Here is a 23,477-nt window from a genome sequence, read left to right on the forward strand (position 1 = left end):
GGAAGGGTGCGGAAGAGCGACAAACCCCACAGATTCCAGGGCCACATGCCCTATAGCAACACTGGCTTGGCCTCCATCCCCAAAACTGTCCCCGTCACCTTATACCAGAGAGAAGAGGTACCTGAATCCCGCAAGGTAAACTATGGCAAGAACATTTCATTTAGCTTCAAAATGGAGACATTCTCCTTTCTGCATGGCATCACCCGTCACCAGGGAGCTGTTGTTAAACTACTGGTTCAACAGCAAGAGTACCAAAACCAGGGGGCACGAATCAAAAAAAAAAAAAGGCAGTCAAGAGCCTCCCAAGTGCACATCCTCAGAAATTAGCCAGCGTCTGTTTCACAAGCCCCTAGGGCTCCTGCCCCTGCCCATAAAGGGGGGGGTTGTCTGAAAACAGTAGAGAAATCAAGTGTGAATCTGTTCCCTCCTTCGGGGGGGGCGCGGCGGTGGGGAGGTGGGCAGCCGGTGAGTTTTCATTCTCTACTCAGTTCTCTCCCAGTAATTGGCTCTGGATAAAGTCTTAACCCCACCCTATCCCCTCAACCTTTCTAAAGGTGAAATGGAGATCCTAAAGCATGTAACAAATTCCATGTGGTCTGTAAAATGCCCTGTAGCCCTTAAAAAAAAAAAAGGAAAAAAAGCTGCTATTTAAATTCAAGGGTACAAATGAAGTTCAGATAAAAAGGGGAAAACAGTAAATAATTCAGCCTGTAAGTAAATAGCTAACTCAGCCAATAAGCATATGAAAATTTGCTCAACATCACTAATCATTAAGGAAATGGAAACCACAACCAGAGTGAGATACCCCCTCAAACCCATTCAGAGGGCCACTAAAAAAAAAAAAAAAAAAAAAAAAAAAAAAAAAAAAAAACAAAAGAAACCCAGAAAATAACAAGTGCTGGCAAGGATGTGAAGAAGTTAGAACCCTTGTGTACTGTTGGTGGGAATGTAAAATGGTGCAGCCGCTGCGGAAAACAGTTTGGTGGTTCCTCAAAACCTTAAAAATATAATTACCATATAATCCAGCAACTCTGCTTCTGGATCTCTACCCAAAAGCATTGAAAGCGGGGTCTCAAAGAGTTATGTGTACACCTACGTTCATAACAGCATTATTCACAATACCTGAAAGATGGAAGCAATCCAAGTGTCCATTTGACAGATGAATGGGTAACAAAATGTGGTCTATACACACAACGGAACATATTATTAAGTCTTACAAAGGAAGGACATACTGACACATGTACAACATGGATGAACCTTGAGTACACTACGCGAAGTGAGATCAGTCCATCACAAAAAGACGAATACTGTACAATGCACTTATAGGAGTACTTGGAGTAGTCAGAGTCTGAGGCAGAAAGTAGAATGGTGTTTGCCGGGGCTGGGAGAAGGGAGGGAACGTGGAGTTACGGTTTAACGGGAACAGAGTCTCAGGTTGGCAAGATGAAGCATTCTGGAGATGGATGGACGGTGGTGACGGTCGCAGTGTGAATGGACTTAAGGCCACTGAACTTTATACTTTATGGTTAAGAAGTTTTACTACATTTTTTTGTTAGGTGTATTTTACTACCTTTTTTTTTAATTGGGAAAAAATTAAATAGTGCACTCAGACCATTCTTCCCTCAAGGGGAAAAAAAAAAGTCATGCTACTAGGGGACAGAGGAGAGTCATGCAGAAGGAAAACATAGGCCCTTCGTGTGAAAACAATACCCGTTTTTCAGCCTTTCAGATTCCAGGCTCAGCTACAGAACAGACCATCCACCCCCACCCAAAGCCACAAGAAGCTACTCACCTCACTGAGGTAAATAAAAAAAGAGCAGGTGGACCCATCCACTCCGTATTCTGCGTAGCAGGGATCCGAGCGCCACATATCTTTCATCCACTGAAACAACCAGAGAAGGTGAGAACGCTGATGAGCAGCCTGATCTCTGCAGCCAGGCACACCTGCCAACAGAGACGGTGAGGGCACGGAGTGGGAGGGGTGTGGCTCAAGCTGTGGCCTGAAGCTCAGGATCACTGGGCTGAGGTCAGGAGACAGATGCTCAGCTCTTGGATGATCGTGGCTTGAGCTGGGCCTTAGCAGAGGCCTTTGGAGTGGACAGAGACACACCCTGCAGTGCAGCCCGGGAGAAGCAAAGGCAAGGAGCGTTTTATCAAGAACAAGTGCCTAATGAAGTGCCCCGGCATCAGAGTCCCCTCCCCGGAGAACTGCAGTTTCACAAGCCTCGGCACAGTGCCTGGAAGAGAGCGCACGGACGAGGGCAGGAGCTCAGCGTGCGGTGAGTCCCAAATGGAAGCTAGGTAAATGCTCTGTGGTTTGGTCTCACCATCCTACGTGGCGCTTGAACACTAACTTTTCTCTGCAAACTACTGCGAAGGGGAGTGGTCTCCCCAAGGGCCGGCCGTATAAATGGTGTTAAGAGTCAAAGAGTGGCCAAGAGTGTCTGGGTACTCGACTGCACATGCAAATGTGACGCTGAAATCTCAATCTGGTGACCTCACAGCAGAGGCCTGGGGCAGAGGGAAGGTGGATACTAAATAATGGCAGCCCCTTGTCTTCGGCCCTTGAAGGATCACCTGCTGGAGGATGGGAAGCGGGTGGTAGTGACAGCTTCAAAGCCACCGCAGGTGCCTGCAATGGCCCAGCCCTTTCAGTCTGACCACTTAGTCACTGTTGACTAACCCCACAGAGCTGGCATAAGCAGGGAAGGGTTGTCATGGCCACAGCCCCTAACTGGCAGGACTGAGGCGCCCCTTAAATGACTCCCTTAAAGGGCTCGCTTGCCCATCTGTATCGCTGGGGAGAAGAAAGGAGTGGGGTGGGAAGCAAGGGGCTGTTCGTGCAGATTAAGGAAGATGGGGACGAATGGACATCCCTTCTGCCTTACCTTGATTTTCCCCTCGCAGTGGGGGTAGCCATCCATAGGAGGCAATACGCATTTTTCTTGAGCTCCATTAATGATATCTGAAAAGGAGGAAAAAGAACAAAGGATACTATCAAGTTTATTGCAAGTGAGGGTCAGAGAGAGAAAAGGAAGAGAGAAGTCTATCCTGGGAGCCCCTCCAGCTGACGACAGTTCTGACTGGTCTGCAGGGAGGACCTGACCCAACCAGAGCCCACCTCCAGGATGGCCAGAGACCTGTGACATGCATGGCCCAGCCGCAAAGGGTGAGCCGGGCCAACCAGAGTGCTTGCCTGAAAATCTGCAACTGGGAAACTGAGAAACCATACGAGTGGGGGGGCAGGAAATGAAGCCATGAGATTAGGAGGGTCACAGGGCCAGCAAGGCCAGGCTAGGCTGTGAGGACAAACTGAGGCCAAGAGCAGCTTCATGAACATGTGTGCTTATCACTTATGGAATCTAAAAAAAGTGGTACAAATGAACTTATTTCCAAAACAGAAACGGACTCAAAGACATAGAAAACAAACCTATGGCTACCGAAGGAGAAGTGGGGGGGGGATCGGGGATCAATTAGGAGTCTGGGATTAACAGATACACACTACATATAAAATAGATAAACGATAAGGACCTATTGTATAGCACAGGGAACTCTACTCAGTATTTTGTAATAACCTATAAGGGAAAAGAATCTGAAGCAAATAGATGTGTGTGTGTGTGTGTGTGTGTGTGTGTGTGTGTGTAACCGAAACTACTCTGCCGAACACCTGAAACTAACACAACACTGTAAATCAACTATACTTCAATAAAACAAAACAGACATGAGCTTGAGCTGAGGCAGCCCACAGGAGAGAGAAAGGTGAAGAGAACCATGTTCTCAGAAAGCCATCTGCAAGGTGCAGCTTCTTACAGACCCAGTTCTTAAATTTCCACCAAGATCTCCTTATTCTTCCAATATTTCCTCCCAATAAACTCCCTTTGTATTAGCAAGCTAGAGTAGATTCCTATTCCTTGTAACTACAGAGTCAAAACTAAAAAGAATGCCTCCCAGAAGCTTTAGTGATGGACAACAGACAAACCAGTAAACAACTGAACAGCAGTGTAGAAGGCCTTATGTTAGGGCGGGGCAAGGGAAGGACACGCGGCTTCCCTGGATCCAGTGACATCTCAGCTGAGATGTGAAGATGAAGGAGCGAGCCAGGTAGAGGGACAAGGTAGAGATGGTGTTCAGGGAAACATCCAAATGCAGGACCTGGTCTGACTGGAGTGAATTAGTACGAGGTACTGAGAGGCAGGGCCCAACCAGAAAGGCCTCAAGCACCAAAATAAAGACTCTGGTCTTTGTACTAAGGGCCTGGGTGGCGGAGCAGTGAAAAGTTTTAAGGAGAAGATAGTTACGATCAGTTTTTTTGTTTAGGAACGATCATTTCAGCTGGAAAGGCCGACAACCCTAAACCTACACGCTTCTGTTTTTGGACCAACTATATTTTCTGCACATGCTTGGAAAACGTCCCAATTATTCACTGCTGACAGTTTCCTATACCAAGTACTAATTGGAAATTAGGTCCCAAACTACAATATCAACCTAAGGATAAGTAGAGTGTAAAATCAATATCCTCCTTATCATAGGTCGGAGGCAGTGTCAGTTAGTTGTTAACGTGGAAGACACTTAGTTTGTTGCAGGCTTTGTTTCCCCATCTGCAAAATTGGAATAACTGCACCTCTATTTCATCCAGGTCTTATTAAATATTTAAGTTAACGTTTGTAAAAAGCCTGGTCTGGCACTCCCATCACATGATACCACAGACCATGGCAGGTGCTTAAAAGTTGGCATTTGCTGTATAATTCCACGCAACTTTCACTCACTATATCCAGGAAAGCAATATTTCAAATGCACATGCTTCTGGAAATGCATTCTCTTTGTTTTTAAAATAAACGCAGGCTTGAATGGTGGCTCTCCCTAAAGCTCCCCTTCTCTCTCATGTGTACGGGGACAGCCAGCTCCAGAATCCACTGACAGACGGGCTCCCTCACCAAAGAAGAGAAGTGCTTTCCAATGACTACTGCTCCTATCACTATTTTAAATTCCAATTTTGTTTACTACTTAAGCAAGTAACACGCAGCAGAGGTTCTGAGAAATTAAGCAGAGTCCAAAACAGCCAAAGGTTGGGATAATCAGACATCTGAGATACTCAGGGGTAAATTATTCCCCTTTCTTTACGCACAAGAGGTATTACTCTAGTTCCAGATGTTCAGAGCCAGAAGTTATTGAAATGAGGTGAGTTGGAGGTATGGCCGTGCGGGACGAAGAGAAATCGCCGAGTGTTAAAATAAACCAGCAGGGGGCTTCCCTGGTGGCGCAGTGGTTGGGAGTCCGCCTGCCGATGCAGGGGACATGGGTTCGTGCCCCGGTCTGGGAGGATCCCACATGCCGCGGAGCGGCTGGGGCCCGTGAGCCATGGCCGCTGAGCCTGCGCGTCCGGAGCTTGTGCTCCGCGACGGGAGAGGCCACGGCAGTGAGAGGCCCGCGTACCGCAAAAAAAAAAAAAAAAAACCAGCAGGTCCGTGAAGGCTGCAGGCAAAGCCTAGTTGCTGGCAGTGTGGGTCCTCTTCATTTAAGAGTCTCAAGAAATAAAAAAAATGTTACGCTAAGAGTCAGCAAACTTTTTTCCGTAAAGGGCTGGACAATAAATATTTTAGGTTGGGCAGGCCACATGGTCTCTGTCTGGGATGTAGCAGGAAAGCAGCCACAGACGACAGGGGGAGGATGGGTGTGGCTGTGTTCCAATAAAACTTTATTTACAAAAACAGGCACAGACCTCGGTATTGGCCATGCTAAGAGACTCCCCAAATGAGGATCCTCGCTTCTTGCAAAGACCTGCTGAAATGACTTTTTTTTTTTTTTTTTTTTGTCTCTAGCATGTATATACTCCTTTGCTTTTGTAGACAGCCGGACGCGCAGGCTCAGCGGCCATGGCTCACGGGCCCAGCCGCTCCGCGGCATGTGGGATCCTCCCGGACCGGGGCACGAAGCCGCGTCCCCCGCATCGGCAGGCGGACTCTCAACCACTGCGCCACCAGGGAAGCCCTGAACTGACTTTTTAAAGGACATCTGCAGGCACTCCCCTGTCCGGCGTGCCCTTCCTGTCACCCCTCCCGGTTCCCTCCACCCATTTAAAGCCCCTCCTCCTTTAAGACCTATAGCTCGAGCATCCCCACCTGAAGAGAGCCCTGCTCCTTCGTCTCCATCCCCAGGCTGAGTCAGGACGGAGGCAGGGCTGAGTGCTGCCCTGCAGCTTCTGGCCCTCCCACCACGGTGAGCAACCCTGTTCTCTTGTTCACATCTGTTCACCTCCCCTCCTAGGAGGTGGGAAGGTTACGTCTTTCTGCTCCATCACCAGGCACTCAGTGAGTGCTGCTGGGCTGAATAAACATACGCATGTTCTGCCTGCCTCCCCACCATCCCCGGCCTGACCCTTGAGCTCAGGGAGAATGAGACTGAGCTGAGACCCCTGCTAGACCAGCATTTTTTGCTCCTCTTCCAAGCAGCAGTGTGTCAGCTAATCCAACAGGGGCTCCTCTGCATTTCCATGATCTAATGAAGAATTTTCTCATTATTTTGTTACACAGCGATGGGTCTGAAAAGACAGTGGCTTCCAAAAGTGTAGTTCGATGACTTGAGGCTCTGGGGTGGAAGGGATCTGTGAAAGGGAGACAGGAAGTGCCATGGGGCCGAGCTGCTCACAGAATCCAGCCCCTAGTAAGTAACCTGAACAAGACCCTCTGCTACCTCCCAGGCCCGGAGGAGTTTCAGCACACCCCACAGGACAGCTCCCTGCCTTGTTTCCATCACAATGACAAAAACTCAATGAATCATGTTTTCATTCCTTTGTGTCCACAGAAGACATTTCTACCTTTGCAAGAGCCTCCAACCTAAGCCTGGTTTAAAAAACCACAAAAGTTCAGGCGAAAAGAGGTTAACGTGACTGCTTTTCAGGGGAGACTTAGCTTAACGAGGCCCCTCCCCACAAAAGGTGTCAGGACTCTGCCAAGATACATTACTAGAAGGCTCTCCCTACTGTTCACCCCACCCTCTCACACAGGTCATCTTTTTTTTTTTTAACGGTGAAAGGGCAAAGGAAAAAGAAGATGTTAATGTAAGCAAAGAAGCTCAGGTCTTCTACTGTTTAGGATTCAGTTTCATCTCTTACCCTCATACACCAGCCCAAGTAGCATCTTGCACTGAAAACTTCACCTCTGAACTGATTCTGTGGTACCGTCAACCAGGTATTAGAAAAAAGGCAGGGTACCCTGGGTGCAAAAACTCTGTTGTTTTATCAGGGTAGTAGGAGGTCAAATATTAGGTTTAATCGAAGAGAACATTTTTCTTATTATCAAAAATGCTTACAACTCAGGAAGAGCACATGTACAGCAGGAGAAGTGACGAAAGATGCCATAAACACACCCAGAGCAGCGTGTTCCCATCAAGCGTGGAGCCATATTCTCCCCGACGGTCCTAACATGCATACACAGATTGAGAGAGACACAACAGCATTTCAAATACATATCTGGAAGTGACAGAGACAAAGAGATATGGAACCAGACACACAGATGTTTTTAACTCATGCCTTCCTCTGCCCAAGGAAGGAAGGAAAGTGGGAGAGAACAGGCCAGAAGTAAATGGTAAAGACAGTCTCAGAGGGACTGTGAGAATTGAAAAGGGTGATAGAGGAAACAGAGGTGGACAACATGACCTCCCTTGATACAGTACCAGCCTTTCTAAAGTGCTGGCACACACGTTAGCACATTTTATACTCACCACATCCTCCTGAACAAGGAAGACAATTACCTCATCTTATAGTTATGTAAAGGAGACGCTTCAAAATCCTCAGCGTCTACCTCCAAACTCAGCCCACAGCTGCCTGGAACATCTCTCAAAAGCCTGCTGCTGGCCATGTGCTTCGATGTCAAAGCTGCATCCTTGAAAGACATGGTCCATACCCTGGAGGAGCTCCCCAGGGCTACGGGGAGGGACCACATACAGCAGAGCCCCCTCCTCGGGTATAGCCTCCTGGAAGGCGGGACACCCACCCTGAGGGTTCTGGCCCAGCACCCAACCTACTGCCTGGCACCCTGGCAACTCCATTGTATTTTTTTAGACAGATGAACAAATGTAACAAAGGGATGAAGAGCCCCAGTTCCAGAGAAGCACAGGGAGAAGAAAGAGCCACGGAAGAAAGGGGGTGGGCGGTCCTCACTGGGAATCTCTGAAACAGAAACACAAGAGTTCCGGACCACACACTATCCAAGCCAAAGGAATCTGGGCTCCACACAAGGAAAAATGTCACAAGGAGGAGCAGTGAAAGAAGACTCACTGCCGCAAGACAAATACCACGTGCTAACACATATATATGGAATCTAAGAAAAAAAAAAAATGTCATGAAGAACCTAGGGGTAAGATGGGAATAAAGACACAGACCTACTAGAGAATGGACTTGAGGACATGGGGGAGGGGGAAGGGTAAGCTGTGACAAAGTGAGAGAGTGGCATGGACATATATACACTACCAAATGTAAAATAGATAGCTAGTGGGAAGCAGCCGCATAGCACAGGGAGATCAGCTCGGTGCTTTGTGACCACCTAGAGGGGTGGGATAGGGAGAGTGGGAGGGAGGGAGACGCAAGAGGGAAGAGATATGGGAACATATGTATATGTATAACTGATTCGCTTTGTTATAAAGCAGAAACTAACACATCATTTTGAAGCAATTATACTCCAGTAAAGATGTAAAAAAAAAGAAGACTCATTGCCAATGCAGGGAGGGAGGAAGCGGCCTAACCCCCATGTGAAAGACTGATATTCATACCTTATTAGTATTTAAAAAGAGAGGCTTGCAGTTTTGTGAGATATGATCTTAATGACTCATATGTTAACTGTCCTGATGCATTTACAAATCAAACACAAGATCCACTCGGTACCATACAAGGATACCTTTAGTTTTAGCTGCCAAGTTCGATACATATACATGGAGATGCTGTCGTGTTTTTAAAGTCATCAACTATCAACTATGCAGCATCATAAAACACTCACCTACTACAAACTTATTTCAAGTTAATGATAACCTTTCCTGACTCTGTTGAACAAAAGAGCTCCAGAAATATGGTTATAAAAAGAGGCTCACAACAAACAAGGCTGGCAGCCAGGTGTCACCCTTAATCCGATTCTATAAATACTTGTGGGCGGCACCACCTGTAAGAAACTCGGCTACATGCTCCCGGGTGGTGATGATAAAGTGAGGACATGAGGGGAGGGGAGGGGAGTGGATGTGTGTGGTGGGTAGTGGGAGCCAAGGGGGAGGCGGTGGAGAGGGGGAGAGGTGTTTTGTGAGCCTTACACAGAAAGAAGATAGTTATTTTAGAATGAAAGTTGACCCTCCCAAGAGAGCCTCCTTCGGCAAGGCTCACTTTTCTGAATATTAATTACAGCAAAGACAACGTATCTGAATATTAATCATAGCAAAGACCACATGTCTGAATATTAATTATAGCAAAGATGACGTGTCTGAATATTAATTACAGCAAAAACGACGTGTCTGAATATTAATTATTGCAAAGATGACGTGTTTGAATATTAATTACAGCCAAGACGACGTATCTGAATATTAATTATAGCAAAGACGACGTGTTTGAAATGACACTTCTCTTTAAGAACTTGTAAAGCACAGTGCCATTAATTTTTGGCATCAGATAGGTTAGGGGTGCCCGATTTCTTCACCATTGCTATTTTAACCGAAGATGAAAAAGCAAATTTAAAAATCTCTCAGAAATCTCAAAAAACGTGACCATCTGTCTACCCCCCGAAGTTTTAGGAAACCGAGTTCAATCTCCTGGTCCAGTTCCTTTGCCAGCAGCTAAGACAACCATCTTCATGAGTGAGGGCTCGATTCGGCCCAAAGGTACCCCAAGCATATTTCCTCTCAAAAGATAAAGGGTCTCCAGCAATTCTGTTTTGTGTGTAGGACAAGGTAGTGTTTCTCTCCGAACACCCGAGAGGAACACTCGGCCCCAGTTATCAGATGGCCCCTGCAGGGTGCCCACGTGAGCACTGCACCAGCCGGGAGCTGACTTCACCTCTGTGCTCAGCCTGCAGACCATGCTCTTGCCAGCGCCTCCATCAGCCGGCCTCACATCAGGAGTTACCAGCAACAAATCGGCCAGAAATCAGCCATGGTGAAATACAATCTCCCATTACGAATGACCTCAACCAGTCATTCTCAGTTGGCAAATATTCATTTAGGGCCACTTTTTACATTTGCATTATGAAAAAGTGATTTAATTTCCATAACTGAATCATGTACACATATTCCAGACCCAGGGCCCACAGGAACAGGAAGCTCTCTGCCCACTGAAGGAGCTGGGGAGTCATGATGACGGGTAATGGGCACGACACACTCACAGACTCCCAGGGATGGACACCGGGCACCTTGAAAGGAGTTATTTGCATTTTGTTGGTTTTGTTTTGTTTTTCAATGTAAGAAGCTAGAAATGCAATCACTGTACCAAAGAATTTCAGAGCTGCAGAGGCCTTCTGAAGCCGTATTAGTAAGCTGTTGACTTTTCCTGATTCATAATAAGGCCTCTCATGCACAACACATTCTGCATGTTCAACCCAGGCTTCTGTCTTCTGGATCGAGACCGTTTCCACTACTCTGGCTCTTGGTATTGAAAGGCACACGATCACCGTCATCACCATGTTCACATTCTACACCAGAAATGCAAAGAGTCAACCCTGAAGAATAAAATGATCAGTTTGTACTTGTCTCTGAAGAAGCACTCCCAGGGCCTCAGGGACTTGCTAAAAACCTGGAGCTACAGTATCGCCCATAAGCAAACACTATAGGCATAATGGAAGTCAACAGGAAAATCTTATTCAATGAACAGTTGTTCAATCATGCACAGCTTTTCAAGGATGACGTTAAGGTGTAAAAAAAATGAAGGACTATGAAAACACAGTGCCAAGTATAATCAACGTCAAAAATTTCAAACCACAGTAACAGCCAAATAACCCTAGATTATTTACGCTTTCTTCTGTTATACCCTGGGTCTGTTTATTTATTTTTGCAGAATTTCCACCTAGTTAAGCTTTGAAGCTAACATTAATACCGTTTTACCTTTCATTGGTAAAACAGAATTAAAAAGAATATCTAGGATTAAGATTCTCAGTACAATGAGGTATCACCTCACGCCGGTCAGAATAGCCATCATTAAAATGTCTACAAATAATAAATTCTGGAGATGGTGTGGAGAGAAAGGAACCCTCCTACACTGTTTGTGGGAATGGAAATTGATACAGCCACTATGGAGAACAGTATGGAGGTTCCTCAGAAAACTAAAAATAGAGCTACCATATGGTCCTACAATCCCACTCCTGGGCCTTTATCCAAAGAAAACTTTAATTCAAAAAGATACATGCACCCCAATGTTCACTGCAGCACTATTTACAACAGTCAAGACATGGAAGCAACCTAAATGTCCATCGACAGATGAAAGAATAAAGGTGATGTGGTATATGTATACGATGGACTACTCCTCAGCCATAAAAAAGAATGAAATAATGCCATTTGCACCAACATGAATGGACCTAGAAATTATCATACTAAGTGAAGTAAGCCAGATAGAGCAAGATAAATATCATATTGATATGATATCGCTTATATATGGAATCTAAAAAAAAAAGGATACAAATGCATTTACCTACAAAACAGAAATAGACTCACAGACATAGAAAACAAACTTACGGTTACCAAAGGGGAAAGCGGGGGAGGGACAAATTAGGAGATTGGGATTACCATATACACACTACTATACATAAAATAGATAATCAATAAGGAACTATTGTATGGCACAGGGAACTATACTCAATATTTTGTAATAATCTACAAGGGAAAAGAATATATATACATACATATATATATATATATATATATACACACACACACATATATAAAAAACTGAATCACTGTGCTGTACACCTGAAACACAACACTGTAAATCAACTATATATAATTCAATAAAATAAAATAAAATAAATTAATTAAAAGGGATTCTCAGTAGTAGGGGCAGGGTCTGTAAGAATGTTGTGTACACACACATACAGAAACACACACACACACACACACACACACACACACACACACACACACACACACCTTCCATTCTGATAGGCCCCCAGGTACTGCTACTGATACAAGCATGTCACATTCCTTAGAATATTCAGGCAGAAAAGGTTGGTCATCACACACCTAGGAACACATATGTGCAGTGGGCAGAAAACAGCTGGGGTTAAACACCTGACAGTGACATGAAAAAGAAAAGTTCATCATCATTAGCAATCAGGGAAACGCAAATGAAAACCACCATGATATATCACTTCATCCACTGAAACAGCTAAAATCAAAAATTCAGGTCATAAGAAGTGTTGGCAAGAATGTAGAGAAATCAGAACTCTCAAGCACTGCTGGGAGGAATAGAAAATAATGCAGCTATTTTGGAAAACAGTCTAGCAGTTCCTTAACAAGTTAAACACAGAGTTACCCTTTGACCCAGCAATTCCACTCCTAGCTAGATACCCAAGACAAATGAAAACCTAGACCCACACAAAAGTTCATGGCAGCATTATTCATGAGAGCCAAAAGTTGAACACTGGAAACAATCCAAATGTTCACCAGTGGATGAATGGATAGACAAAATGTGGTACATCCACACAACGGGGTATTACTCAGCCATACTGGGAATGAAGTACTGATTCATCCCACAACATGGATAAACCTTGAAGAAATTAAGCTAAGTGAAAGGAGTCAGTCACAAAAGACCACATATTATATGAAATGTCCAGAACAGGCAAATCCATAGAGACAGAAAGTAGGTTAATGGCTGCTTCGGGCTGGGGGAAAGGGAGGTTGAAAGGGGGCTAATGATTGCTAATAGTAGGTACAGAATCCTTTTTGAGGCCAGAGATAGAAAACAGATCTTTTATCCTATGTTTTAACCCCGAGGGTCCTACTGAGAAAGGAAATCTACCCCCAGTGGGTAAGAGCAACCAACCAAACATCAATGTCTGAGCGGGTGTGGGAGAGGGGAGAGGATCAGTGTGGCTAAAGCAGCAGACTCAGAGCAGGGCAAGAGGAAACAGCTTGGAAAGGTTAGCTGACACCGCACCCTGGAGAGCTGCAAATTCCAGGCAGAGAACACCATCACCCACTGCGGGAATACGAAGGTCACTGCGTACGCTCGGGGAGCTGGGTGCTATGACGCTGGGGAAGAAACAGTCTTTGAGTACAGAAGCAACGTGCTGAAAAACGTGAAATCCAAGGAAAAGGAGAGTGACAGCTACATTAGGAGGATGAAAATTTGACCTGTGGACTTCCAAAGATACTGATGCATCAAGTCTTTACAGCTGAATAGAGTTTATACCTAAAGTTGTACATTGTCAAGGAGCAGAAAGCTGTCTTTCACCAGTAAGGAAGCCCATGTTATTTTTCCTTCAAGGGGTCTCTAAAGATAACTATGAATGTTTAACTCCTTCTTTGTTTTTTTTGGTTTATGTTTTGTTTTTGGCGGTACGCGGGCCTCTCACTGTTGTGGCCTCTCCCGTTGTGGAGCACAGGCTCCGGACGCGCAGGCTCAGCGGCCATGGCTCACAGGCCCAGCCGCTCCGCGGCATGTGGGATCTTCCCGGACCGGGGCACGAACCCGCGTCCCCTGCATCGGCAGGCGGCCTCTCAACCACTGCGCCACCAGGGAAGCCCTAACCCCTTCTTTGATTTACAGCAGCTTCTAATACCCTTTTTCATCCATTTACATTTAATTAAGCTCTCACTGATGCCTACTTGGCAGGTAATAGGTAAATTCTTTTCAAATTTTCAAATGTATTTCCAAAATGGCACAGCATAAGCCTCTAAAGTTGTAAAACTATAAAAATCTGTCTTCTGACTGTAGTTAACACTGCTGTATGCTTTATCTCAAAGCTGCTAAGGGAGATCCTAAAACTTCTCATGACAAGAAAAAAACCCATTTTTTTCACTCCTGCCCTTTTTTTATACCTATTTGAGATGATGGATGGATGTTAACTAAACTTACTGTGGCAATCATTTCACAAGATATGTAAGTCAAGCCATTATGCTGTACACCTTAAACGGACATAGCACTGTATGTTGATTCTATCTCAATAAAACAAAGGAAAAACGTCTGTCTTGTCCGTGCTTCAAATAGTAGATGAACCCTCTCATGAAATGCCATCTTCCCTCCTCGGCCACCATGCTACCTGCCTGCTCATTATGAAGCGACCTGCTCCTGGAATTGACACTGTAAAATGCTCCAAGAGAAAGCAGCCCTCTGTGCCCTGGTATTTGAGTACCTGACCACATTCCACCCCAGCAGTGGAAACAGGAGAAAAGGTGAGTACACATTATGCGCTGGATTTCTTTGCTGGATTTATTACTAAGTATTTTATTCTTTTTGATGTTATTGTAAGTAAAGTTATTAATTTATTTTTGGATTGTTAATTACTAGTGTACAGAAATATAACTGATTTTTTACATTGGTCATGTTTCCTGAAATGTTTCTGAATTCATTTATTAGTTCTAATTGTGTGTCGGGGGATGTATTTCTTATATACAAGATCATGTAACTGGAAAGTAAATATATTTTTACTTCTTCCCATCCCCCCCACCCCCCCAAAAAAGATTATGTGCTGGAAAGGGCAGGGTGTCTAAGAGTTCTCAACTGGGATTCTCTCTCTGCTGCTTACCGGGGACAACCTGGGCAGGTTACTGGACCTTCCTGAACCTGTTTCTTCACGCAATAGATGGGAGTCAGTAAAACTTTCCAACATCTGAATTACCCTTTCTGTGCCAGGTACCACACCTGGCACTCATTTATTGCCTCATGTCACCCTCAGCCTTCAAAGTCAAATAAGAAATGCTGAGGGAGATAAAGCTGTAAGAAAGAGAGATGCCTATGTCACACTGAAACATTACACACTAGCTCTCGTTCACTCAATTCGCCTATTTGTTCAATATACTTGCCCTGCTGTCCGTATATCTGTGTGTGTGTGTTACCCATCTCTGATTCATTTTATGCCACAGCATTGGATGGAGTGTGAGGTACAGCCAGTGACTAAGGTGTGAGATACAGCCGGTGACTAAAATGCTTTGAATTTACAGAAGGAAAAAAGTTCAAGTCTTTTTAAATGAATAGCACAAAGGCATCTGCTGTATATTCTAATAGCTCTGGGAATGGAAGATAAAACTGCGTGAGCAATATGATTTAGGGAATCAGAGTTCTTTTCATGCATAAATCTACATGTATTCATCTGTATGGGAAATATATTCTCCCATATTCTAATGATATATATATATATATATATATATATATATTCTACTGATATGCTACTATTCTATTCATATAAGTTCACACTTAATTCCTCTTATCATTTCTTCTACAACGAAATGTTCTTCAGCATTTTAAGTAACAATGTAAGGGACGTAAAACATTCCATGTGGCTACTGTCCTATGTATCCAGTTATAATAAATGGACTTAACAGTCCCTAAATTGGGAGAATGCTAGTTTTATGCATCAAAAACAAAATAAAAAGTTGTAATGGTATCATATTTCCAGAAAAAAAGTTTTAAAAAGTTTTTAATATTTTAAAAAATAAGATATATGCCATTTGCAGCAACAAGGATGGACCTAGAGATTATCATACTAAGTGAAGTAAGCCAGACAAAGATAAATATCATATGATATCATTTATATGTAGAATCTAAAAAAGAAAGAAAGAAAGAAAGAAGGATACAAAATAACTTATTTCCAAAACAGAAAGAGACTCGCAGACATAGAAAACAAACTTACGGCTACCGAAGGGGAAGCGGGGGGAACAATTAGGAGTTTGGGATTAACATATACACACTACTGTATAAAAAACAGATAACCAAAAAGACCTACTGTATAGCACTGGGAACTCAACTCAATATTTTGTAATAACCTATAAGGGAAGAGAATCTGAAGAAGAATATATATAGTTATAAATCAACTATACACCAATAAAAAGTAAATAAAAATTGATACATTCAAATAAAACAAATAAGATATAGTACTGACAGATTTTAATGCATCCTCAGCTGTCAATTTAGATTTAAGAAAAGATACTGGGAAGTACATGGCGGACATTAAAAATTCAAGATTATACTTGCAAAGCGACATCATATTCTCAAGTTGCGAGCCTAAAGCGATTTTCACACCTATTCTCCTTGTCCAGTAAACAAGGGAGGGCCTTTCATAACTTCCCTCTTTTCGCATGCAGTTTACTGCAGCTATCATACTGTAACAGCCACATCCCCGAGAACGTGGAGCACACACATCTCCCTACTCCCCTCCGACAACAAATGCTTCAATTTTTCTTCTAAAACACGGTTAAGCACAGCTCACACATTTCTGACTATTCTTATCAGACTGTCAAAGCGTTTGGGATTTGGATTTTATTAAGAAAGAGGGACTTCCCTGGTGGCGCAGTGGTTAAGAATCCACCTCCAATGCAGGGGACACGGGTTCGATCCCTGGTCCGGGAAGATCCCACATGCCACGGAGCAACTAAGCCCGTGCGCCACAACTACTGAGCCTGAGCTCTAGAGCCTGCGAGCCACAACTACTGAGCCTGCGTGCCACAACTCCTGAAGCCCGCGTGCCTAGAGCCCGTGCTCTGCAACGAGAGAAGCCACCGCAATGAGAAGCACGTGCACCGCAACAAAGAGTAGCCCCCGATCGCTGCAACTAGAGAAAGCCCACACGCAGCAACAAATACCCAACGCAGCCAGAAATAAATGAAATTAATTAATTAAAATAAAAAGAAATATATACCCAGTTTATGAACATCTGTTTGTATGTCTTTGTTGAAACTAAAGAAGAAAAGCAAGCAATGCAGAGTTATTAACTGTAGAAGACTGGCTATATCCCTAGGCTATTCTGATTGTACAAACTGCCAGAAAGAGGTGTTTTCTCTCCCCACCATACAATGCCCTCCGCATTTTTTTTTTTTTTTTTTTTTTTTGGCCGCACGGCTTGCAGGATCTTAGTTCCCCGACCAGGGATTGAACCTAGGCCACAGCAGTGAAAAAGCCAAGTCCTAATCACTGGACCGCCAGAGAATTCCCAACAACATACATACATACATTTATTTATTTAATGTTGACCACACTGGGGTCTTCACTGTGGCATGCGGACGATGCCCCTTTTTGAATCACCTGTCACAAACTTTTTTGGCGCTGTTGGTGAAGGACAGGGATTCTGATTAAACATCAAGACATCTACGGGCACTGAGGAAGTACTCTGATTATCCTTTTAATGGGAGATCAAGATAAATGTTTGTTTTCACTCACTCATATGAACTGAGTTTTTCATTTTGTTTTGGTTGCTTGGTTATAGTCTCCCTCCTCCCATTTTAGCATGGAAAAATAAACTGTAAGTTAATTTAGAATTAAGATGACACCCTGATAATAAGTTTTTGGTACTACAAAAAGAAGCAGAGTGCGAATAGAACACAACAACAAAAAAAGAAGCTTAAGGCCTACAATATTGAGAACACCCCCAAGTACATCAAACGCTTGGGTACAAGTTTGAAGAAAGGCTGAGAGCTACTTAATTTTTAGTTCCATTTGATTTATCCGGAGTTTCATGAAATCTGCAAGCCCACTGGCGTAACACATACATGCTATGCCTGCTAGATACGTCCTTGGCTAGCGATGTCTCTCAAAAACCAGGTTGCCTTATAACCTAATTCCTTTTATCTCTCCCAGCCCTTAGCAGGTTCTTCTTCCTGTGGAAAGGAAACATGTCTGCTTAAGAACATGTAAATTTGGACAATGATACTCAGCTTGTGAGGCTGAGAGAGTAATGTGCATATACTTAAATGTATGTCTTACCCTGGAATGCTATTCATCTACTCAGCAGAAAATGTTAGTAAATATGTGAACACAAGTTCTATCCAGTATGAAAAACAAAGGTTTTCAACTGCCTAGGAATCTGTTACAGGAAGTAATCTGCTCTCAGATGGGAAGCTGGTTTTTGAATCAGTTCTTCGACAGCACTTGTCCTCTGGCAGTGGGATTACCACCTGGAGGTCTTAACCTGAAGACCCATGCCACTGTGCCAGTATCCAGGGCAAATTGCACTCACCCACTCACTCTCCAGCCATGGTGTCCAGGAGAGGGAGAGCCCTCATTAAAAATACACTCTCGGGCTTCCCTGGTGGCGCAGTGGTTGAGAGTCCGCCTGCCGATGCAGGGGACACCGGTTCGTGCCCCGGTCCGGGAAGATCCCACATGCCACGGAGCGGCTGGGCCCGTGAGCCATGGCCGCTGAGCCTGTGCGTCCGGAGCCTGTGCTCCGCAACGGGAGAGGCCACAACAGTGAGAGGCCCATGTACCTCAAAAAAAAAACAAAAAAAAAAACTCTTTGCCAACCTAGAAATGGTGGTTATTGTGTTGAAAGCAAGAGAGAGCCGGCATATATACCAAAAGGCAGGAGAAGGTCAGAACAGTGATAAGAAATAACTCAGATTGTTTCTTGGCCAGGGCAGACTCCTGAACTGCGCTACCGCACAGTGAACAGCAGCTGAACCTCTGAACACCTTTAGAGCTTTCCTTTAGAGTTCTGCCTTGTGTAAGAACTGTGTGATCAATTTACCTTGGAATTCTTTATAAAGCAAAGCTGAGAAATTATTGATATATATTGGCAATGGCAGAGAAGATTATATTGGAATAATCTTCCCACAGATATTGATACTTATAAGACAATGAAGAGTAAGGAAAAGGGGCAAAATGAGGAGTTTGAACCTCAAAAGAAAGGAACTACAGTGGATAAGACCCACATTAAATGGCTTTGCCCTTCAGGGGACTCTCTGGGTGGTGGGAGATCACTAGAAGGTAAGCAAAAGACTACATACAGTCTTAGGATGAAATTTGGGCCATCAGGATGACAAGAAACTGAGGTAGGGTACTCCCATAAAGAGGGAACCAAAGAAGGGGAGCCCCCAAACCTGCATATAAACTACCTTAAAATCCTTGAATGACTCCATAACCAAGCCTTTGTAGGGGACACTCCAAGGAAAGCTCTAAAGGTGTTCAGAGGTTCAGCTGCTGTTCACTGTGGGGTAGGTAATGAGAGTTTCAATCTTGACCAATCAGAGGGGTGTGGCCAACATTTCAAGCTTTCCATTGAAATCACAGAAAGGCCTTGCATCAGGTCCAGGACTTAAGACTTCCTAAGACTAGGGCAAAAACTGAAACAGACACACCCAACAAACCACAAAATCAAGACTTCTTAGGCTCAAGGTGGTAAGTTAGTAAATTAACTGCTTGCTAGAACAAAAAAATCAACTCTTCAGAGGATAATAACGGAATACATATACTCAACAACATATTATAATGCCCAATATATAACAGACAATTACTAGACATGTGGAAAAACAGGAAAATGTGGACCAGAGTCAAGAAAAGCAGTCAGCAAAAGCATATCCCAAGATGATGAAACACTGGAATTGACAAAGAATTTAAAGTAGCTATTATAAATATGACTGAAGACAAAGAAATGGACTTTTTTTTTTAAAGTAGGAATTCTGGAAATAAACTGTAAAGTCAAAAAATGGAATTAATGACAGTTTGAAGGTGGCAAAAGAAAGGATCAATGAACTTGAAAAAATAAAATTATTCAATCTGAAAAAGAGAGACAATAAAGATTGGAGAGAAAAATAGAGCAGAGCCTCAGTGACCTGTGGGACAACATCAGGTAGGCTAAACTCTGTATAAATGGATACCTAGAGGTAGAAAAGAGAAAAAATAGGGAAAAAAATACTTGAAGAAATAATGGCTGAACACTTTCCAAATCTGGTGAAAAACATTAACTTCAGATCCAATATCTCAATGAATTACAAGATAAATACAATTACATTTACCATCATCAAAATGCTAAAAGCCAGGGTTTCCCTGGTGGCGCAGTGGTTGAGAGTCCGCCTGCCGATGCAGGGGACACGGGTTTGTGCCCCGGTCCGGGAGGGCCCGTGAGCCATGGCTGCTGAGCCTGCATGTCCGGAGCCTGTGCTCCGCAACGGGAGAGGCCACAACAGTGAGAGGTCCACATACAGCAAAAAAAAAAAAAAAATGCTAAAAGCCAAAGATGAAATGTTGAAAGCAGCCAGAGAAAAATGAGACACATTATATAAGAGAGCCCAAAGATAGAAATGTCGCCTGACTTCTCATCAGAAAAGGATGGAGGCTAAAAAACAAGGAAATAGTATTTTTAAAGTGCTGAAAGAAAACTACTGTCAACCTAGAATTCTCTACCAGATATCTGTATCTTTGTCCTTGAAAAATGCTGGTCCCCAAAAAGCCATTTCAAGATAAATGAATAATGAGAAAATTCACCACCTGCAGACCTGCATGGCAAGAAATAAACAAAAGTAGTTATTTGCACTGAAAGGGAAATGCCATCAGATGGAAACTTGGAACTACAGAAAAGAATGAAAATCATCAGAAATGTTAACATGTGGGTAAATACGAAAGACTATTGTTTCTTCCTTCCCTTAATTTCTTTGTCAATTGACTGTCTAATGCAAAAATCATAGTAGGGTATAGTGAGGTTTAAAATATATGTAGATGTAAGATATTTAACAACAGTACACAGGATAAACATGCAGGATTAACAGAATGAAACATGAAGTTTGTAATGTTAACCCCTGAGTAGACTGTGGTAAGTTAAGAAGGTATATTGAAATCTCTAGAACAGGGGACAGCAAACTACGGCTTAGAGGTCAAATCTGGTCCACTGCTTATTTCTTTAAATAAACTTTACTGGAATACAGCCATGCCATTCATTTACGTGTTGTCTATGGCTGCTTTTGCACTACAACCTCAGAGTTAAATAGCTGCAACAGAGATCATCACAAAGCTAAAATATTTATTATCTGGTGCTTTACATAAATAGTTTGGTAATCCCTTTCTTACAGAGTCCTTTGGCCAGTCTTACTACTTAGAGAATTTTGGGGGGTATCCAGGAGGTGGAATAGTAATGATTTGCTTCCACCAAGTCTCTTTCATTTCAAGACAAAGGGACCAACCTTCTGCAGAACATCCACATCCCAAGGTCAGAGGCAGGAAAAAACAAAAAGACAATGGGTGCTACTCTGTCAACATGGGCTCCAGCTCATACTTGTGGATTCCAGCACGTTATTATTCTCCTCTGCTTAACATTCATCTTCCCTTCCTGGCTGTCTGACTTATGGATTTCAAGCTCCAGTGTCGAACACAAAGACAATACCTTACAGAAACTGTTAAACCAGCTCCCACAACTGTGTAAGGTCAAAACCCTTCAACAAATCCCTTAATACACACGCACGCATGTAAGCACATGCTTGTGTGTGCGCGCACGCACACACACACACACACACACACACACACACACACAAATACCTCCAGTGGTTCTGTTTCTGATTTAATCCTGACTGAGAGATAAATAAAGCCAAATTTGGTTCTTTGGAAAGATGAATAAAATTTAGAATTCCATGGGCTTCCCTGGTGGCACAGTAGTTGAGATGCAGGGGACACGGGTTCGTGCCCCGGTCCGGGAAGATCCCACATGCCGCGGAGCGGCTGGGCCCGTGAGCCATGGCTGCTGAGCCTGCGCGTCCGGAGCCTGTGCTCCGCAGCGGGAGAGGCCACAACAGTGAGAGGCCCGCGTACCAAAAAAAAGAAAAAAAAAATTAGAATTCCTAGCAAGAGTGATCAAAAAGAGAAAATTTAAATGAGCAATATTATGAATTAAAAGAGGACTGTCACTACAAATCCTATAGCTATTCAGAGCATAAGAGAATATGAACAACTTATGGCAATAGGGTTTACTATTTAGAAAAAATGATGGGCTCATGTATTTCCAGCAGTATTTGTAATAGTCCAAAACTGGAAATAACTCATATGTCCATTATCAGGAAAACAGATATTATCAATTATGTTTATACTCATAAAATAGAAAATCATTTGGTGATTTAAAAAAAGAACAAACTGATAACTGCAACACTATGGATGAATCCAAAAATATTATCCTGGGAGAAAGAAGCCAGACACAAAATATGTTTATACTGTATGATTCCATTTTTATGATGCTCAAGAATAGGCAAAATTAATCTATGATGATAGAAATCAGAACAATGGTCGCCTGTAGGGGAGGGAGATTAAATGGAAGGAGGCATGAGGGAACATTTGGGGTGAGGAATATGTTTGGTATCTCGCCTGCAGTGCTGGTTTTATGGATGTACACATTTATTAAAACTCAGATGGTACACTTAAGATCTGTCTTGCATTATATGTAATTTTGTTCTCACATAAAAATTAAGCTAAGTTCCTTTTAAAAATGTATGCTCCCTCTATGATTAGGAACACAGATGAAGGAACACTATTTTCCTTTGCTAATCTCCATTTATTAATCCTTTGCAACCACCTTCAGAGGAAAAGATGTCCTCTCCAATGAGCTCATATGCATCTCAAAATAACAGTGCCTTCCATGGCCTCTAATATTACATGTTTCACCATGGCTGGCCATGATAGGGGCTCCCTCATTCGGGTTGGTTACAAAAGCACAGAGAGAACTGACGTTTAACCTTTCTTCTAGAAATTACAATCTCGGAGTTAAACACAATCTGTTGGGAAAGTGTTTTTTTCGGTCACTGACTGCATCTCGGTGTCCCTTATTTGCAGTAGACTAGTTAATTGTGTATTTAGAGTGCTTGGCTTGAAGTTGAAACAGGGGTTTAAATAATATCCTTAGCTCTAAAATGTATCTGGCACATGTGAAGAGTGAAGAGTCACCAGTCCCAGGAAATTATCAGCCAAAAGACACTCAGCAGAACAAAGGCTGTGATTTCACTCCTCCTGACTGCAGCCTTTGACAGAAATCGCTTGACTTCAATTTGCAATATGCAACCCTGATTGCTCAGCCTATTTGTAATATGTGATGTTCTGCCTGTCAAAATAAGCTTCTAAATAAGTACTGGGAAGGGAAGATGGTCTAAGTGAGGGCAACGGGAGGAGTGATTAGGAATTTTTCATTCTTCAGCATCATGCAGAGGTAATAAACCAAAGGATTGGAGAAGGGTTGCTTCTTGCAAAAGTTACGGCGAACAACCAGTACTGTAAGAAATGAATCTCACTTAACTTCCATTCTGTTCACTAGAACACAGAAACTAACTTAATAGTAACTTGTGCCACAGAACTGCAGATCAACTAGTAACCACTAATGATTTCTATAACTATCTGACAAAACTTCAGGATATAAGCTTGGAGGTATTCACAGAGTTCCAGGCAAGTTCAGTGCAAGGTAAGGAGAAAGCCAGGGAGCAGCCCATTGGGAAGAAGCAAAGTTATGTGTTCCAGGGGTGAGTGGTTGCTACAGGAAGGGGACATTGCCCAAGGAGGCTTTTGGGATTAAAGAAAGACAGCTTTGAAGTGAAAACTTTTTGTGTGTGTGTGGCGG

General features: G+C 43.3%; 1 protein-coding gene across 1 annotated transcript in view; it reads right to left on the bottom strand.

Annotated features, from left to right (window-relative positions):
* The window catches only part of MGAT5 (alpha-1,6-mannosylglycoprotein 6-beta-N-acetylglucosaminyltransferase), a 226,002-nt gene that overhangs the window by 148,310 nt on the left and 54,215 nt on the right, over nucleotides 1–23,477 (bottom strand). The window contains exons 3-4 of the mRNA XM_007446032.1: nucleotides 2,889–2,965; nucleotides 1,793–1,882 (exon numbers count right to left, since the gene is read on the bottom strand). Of these exons, the coding sequence (XP_007446094.1) occupies nucleotides 1,793–1,882; nucleotides 2,889–2,965 (167 nt within the window). The remainder of the gene's footprint in view (nucleotides 1–1,792; nucleotides 1,883–2,888; nucleotides 2,966–23,477) is intronic.

Source organism: Lipotes vexillifer, unplaced genomic scaffold, assembly GCF_000442215.2.
Source record: "Lipotes vexillifer unplaced genomic scaffold, Lipotes_vexillifer_v1.1 scaffold1771, whole genome shotgun sequence".
Lineage (NCBI taxonomy): Eukaryota > Metazoa > Chordata > Mammalia > Artiodactyla > Lipotidae > Lipotes > Lipotes vexillifer.